Source organism: Anneissia japonica, unplaced genomic scaffold (assembly GCF_011630105.1).
Source record: "Anneissia japonica isolate Jap-2015-1 unplaced genomic scaffold, ASM1163010v1 scaffold2707_len876726_cov182, whole genome shotgun sequence".
In the NCBI taxonomy this organism is placed as follows: Eukaryota; Metazoa; Echinodermata; class Crinoidea; order Comatulida; family Comatulidae; genus Anneissia; species Anneissia japonica.
The window spans coordinates 824,315-828,347 of record NW_022723260.1 but is presented as its reverse complement, the minus strand read 5'-3'; the positions used below and the strand labels follow the sequence as shown (position 1 = coordinate 828,347).

At 35.4% G+C, this 4,033-nt stretch overlaps 1 protein-coding gene across 1 annotated transcript; it reads left to right on the top strand.

The window, feature by feature from the left end:
• The first annotated feature begins 406 nt into the window (after positions 1 to 406).
• Positions 407 to 2,129, top strand: LOC117112158 (histamine H2 receptor-like). Its single transcript, XM_033255225.1, has one exon. The coding sequence runs from the start codon at positions 474 to 476 to the stop codon at positions 1,488 to 1,490; it is 1,017 nt and encodes a 338-aa protein (XP_033111116.1). The 5' UTR covers positions 407 to 473; the 3' UTR covers positions 1,491 to 2,129.
• The last annotated feature ends 1,904 nt before the right edge of the window (positions 2,130 to 4,033 follow it).

The following is a 4,033-nucleotide window of genomic DNA, read 5'->3' as shown; positions in this document are numbered from 1 at the left end:
GAGATGATCTCTGAATAGCCCATAGCCATCGACTTCCGGGCATTAACCACATGATTATCTAATGTCATGACTTTACTTTAAGTAATTGTCAAATTTTGTTTTATATATTGAACCCTAAAAATATTTGAACAGGTTGTGGTCTGTTTTGTTCTCTTTTTTTTTTTTTCTGTGCGTCTCAACAATTTTCATTATTTCAAGTGGCTTTGTTCTAACAAGTTAATGTAGTTGTAAAAATGATAATGGTTAAGTTCACAACCACAAACTGAGAACCCAGAGACACGACAATGGGGATTGGTCCGTATTCGCGTTGACAGATTTCGAACGCTTTGATTGGTCGGTGCTCGTTGTGACTTTAAGTACTAGAACTATGTGAGTAGAAAAAGGGAGTCAGAACTGAATGTACAGGCCTTCGTGCTACAGCCTAGTGAAGGGATATCTTAACAGTATTGCTAATAATAATATAATTTCTGATCATGGAAACTGCAGAGAATATCTCCAGTAATGACTCAATGTGTAAATATCCTGACATATACACAACGTCAATTGGTCAGAGTACTATTGCAATGATTGTATTTTCTATCGTGATGCTGGCGATATGTGTTGTTGCTATTGCTGGTAATACGTTGGTTCTGTTGGCATTTGTGAAAATAACCAAGCTTCGCCGAACTCGTAATATGTTCATTTGCAATCTGTCCATTACAGATTTAATCACAGGATTCGCTATTTGTACAAGAACTATCATAGGAGAGGCGGCATCCGACGCATTGAATATTTCTCTCGTTGCTATTTCATGGCTAACCATTCTCGGCATTGCTGTAGACCGGTTCATAATAATTGTAGCAGCCCCGAATACATACGAACAGATTGTAACACCTAGGGGAATCCTAATCACATGTGTATGTTTTTGGATCGTGCCGCTTTCTGTCACGCTTCCATTCTCTAACGATACTGACAACGTGACTTTGATCTTGTTTAACGTTCTGCCATCACTAACGATGACCGTGTTGTCCTTTATTATAATTCTGTATGCGATAATATTGTACAAAATTCGCCGCCACGAAAAGAGACTGCGTGATATCAAGTCAAATCGGCAATTTCGTGAGACGCGTGCCGTTGCTAAGGCGTTTACGCTGATTCTCGGCGTCGCTGTCATTGTGACGGTACCGTGGGCGATTGAAGCATTTAGGATATCTTTGAAGAAGAGAAGATCCGGCCAGCCTTGTTACTATACATCCGAAACATTCTTTATTTTTTCAATCATCGGTCTCACGAACGCGGCTGTGAATCCTTTTATCTACTGGCGGAAAATGCCGGGTTTTAAATCTGGGATACGTTCACTGTTTAGAGGATGCTGCAAAAAGGACCCTGGGGCAGCATCTAGCCATTTGAGTTCAATAACTACAAATAAAAAGGACGAAAAGGTCATAAATGACACTGCTCATAGCCCACCCGGAACAGTCAGCCAATCGTGCCCCGATAGCTCTGTATAGATCAATTCCTATTATTTAAAAACAAAATCAGCCTTTCTCAGAGTATTGGTTAATCGTTTAGTCTTGTACATTTCTTTGATATTATGGCTTGTATTTTGCATATCGCTGGATGCCAGGCAGCAAAGAACAAAGAGGCCAGAAAATGACATTGACCTGGTGCTCAAGACGGATGTTTATTACTTAATTTTTTTTTATAACGACGCAACCAAACTTGTGTCACAGACCATTATTAGGGTCTGTGCTTGTGTGAAGAATAACATTGTAAACTACTGTACAATACAATATTATCCTTACATTGAGACTAATAGTTTTTGTTTTATGTTACCATGCATTCTGTGCTTCGTGGCGTAAGCCTAGAGTGTTCGTTAATAAAATTCACGTCGGCCACTTCAGCGCTATCGTTATTCATAATTAGGCATAATCTGCATACAATTATCTAATTGATTATCATGAAACATTATTACTTGAGAGAATGCTTTTTTAGCTCTGTATGATCATATACTGCCTCGTCCCTTTGTTATTGTTGCTAAAGCTGGTTTTCCACCAGCGTGAACACTCAAAATATTTGATATACCCAATGACTGGGTCGAAATTACCCAAGATTCCGCAAAAAATTGCCCAAAATTACCCAAGCTTCCTGAAAATGCATTAAAATTTGAAATGTACGTGTTTTTCGCATGTATGGTTTCCCTTTTAGTTCAATTTATAAACCATTTTTTATTGTAATTGTTTATGTTAATTATTAAAATTAATATTCATGAGGTGATAATACGGATAGAAAAATACGCCCTTAGTCGGCCAGTGTTATCAGCAGATCAGTGATGAAGTTTTATTATGTAATGCATTAATTAGGTAAGATTAATGGCAACGCAAATCACAATTCCGAACCCATGTTTTTAGCAATTAACAATATTATGTGCACTTTGTTGAGTTTTGCTTACTTGAATGGACTGAAATATACATTGTTACTTCTTAATTCTTCCTTTATAACAAAAATATTTAATTTTCTTAGTAAAATAAAATACCCAAGGATTTGAACGGAATACCCAAGAACCCAAGACCAAGTCAAAATACCCAAGATCTTGGGTAATTACCCAAGCAGTGGTCACGCTGTTTTCCACTAAGCGAATTTATTCACGCGAATCGCAAATTTGTACCTATACGCCTGCGCATTTTAGAATCTCGTGATGAAACGTAACCGCGCATGCGTATAGGGTAAATATTTTCGATTCGCGCAAATTAAATCGCCTAGTGGAAAACCAGAAGGTCCAACGAAATCAGCTTGTGTGTTTCTGTGATAACATGCACTCTAGGTGTATTTATAATGTTTATTCCTATCTATTAATGTATTTATACAGTATTTAACTTGTTTATGGCTAATTATAAAGTAGGCCTAGTAAGTATAAGTTCGCATTATAATTTATTTGAAATAAACAATAAATGTAAAACATACATTTTCGTATTTAGTAGCTGTACATACATTTTTATATCGATTGCAGTTTAGTTTATACAAACAACTTTAAAAGTTTTTCGTGAAAAAGTAAATTTGACACCTGAATCTTAGAAATAAATTAAAGAAACCGCCACAGAATTAACTGATGATGGTGTTTACGTTTGAATTAATTTGCTTTGATTTTGGATAATAACGCTGTGTTCTGGCTTTAACCGCGAATAAGCAGGGGAGAAAGTCAATCACAAATTCCCGGGACGACGTAACCTATACGCGCCTTTGATTTTCTCATGTCGTACTTCAAATAAATCATTTGCTTTGTGGGAACAAATTAAGGTAGTGCCGTTCCGGGAACCAATTTATGTTTGGTTTACACGCTGAGAAGTGGTTTAATCAGACGGGTTATTTATCAAGTAATACAATCGGTACTATCATCATCATAATATTTTATTTAATGTTTTATCATATTTCTATAAACTCAGTTACAAACTGATACTACTGTATGTGGGTGATTTTTGGGAGTGGAGAATGTGAAACGTGATGTTTCGGGGTTTCAACTCAACTCATTATTTCCACGAATAAACAAAGATAGAAAAGTGAAATACTGTAATACAAGGTTCCACGAAAACAAAGATACATTAAGTGAAATAATACAAAGTGAACAAGACGTAAATCACATATGCCAGCTATTTCAAATCAATTGTAGGACTTCTTTTAAAAGTATTGAAGACACATCATACACATTTTGTTAAGCTAGCACGATAGGCTAGTTTAACAAGCAAATAGGCATATTACCTGAATCTATTTATATTTAAATAATATTTAAATAAATATAATTATTGGCTTTCAACATAATCACGCGTAACGTAATGTATTTCCTCTAGCTAAACTTACTTTTGTATATCTATACGTAAGTTCGATAATATAAGTACTACCGGTAACACATCAGCTACAGAAAAATACCAGTTAAAAATTAATTTATCTGTTAATTATTTCTATTCTTACTCCGCGCCTTATTTTTGTCCTATCACCATGTTCATTATATTCTATTAAAATGTCGACCAATCATATTATACTTTACTTTTTATCATAA

What these genes read in the sequence shown, in the direction of transcription:
- LOC117112158 (XM_033255225.1), top strand. Translation starts at nt 474, where the DNA reads ATGGAAACTGCAGAGAATATCTCCAGTAATGACTCAATGTGTAAATAT.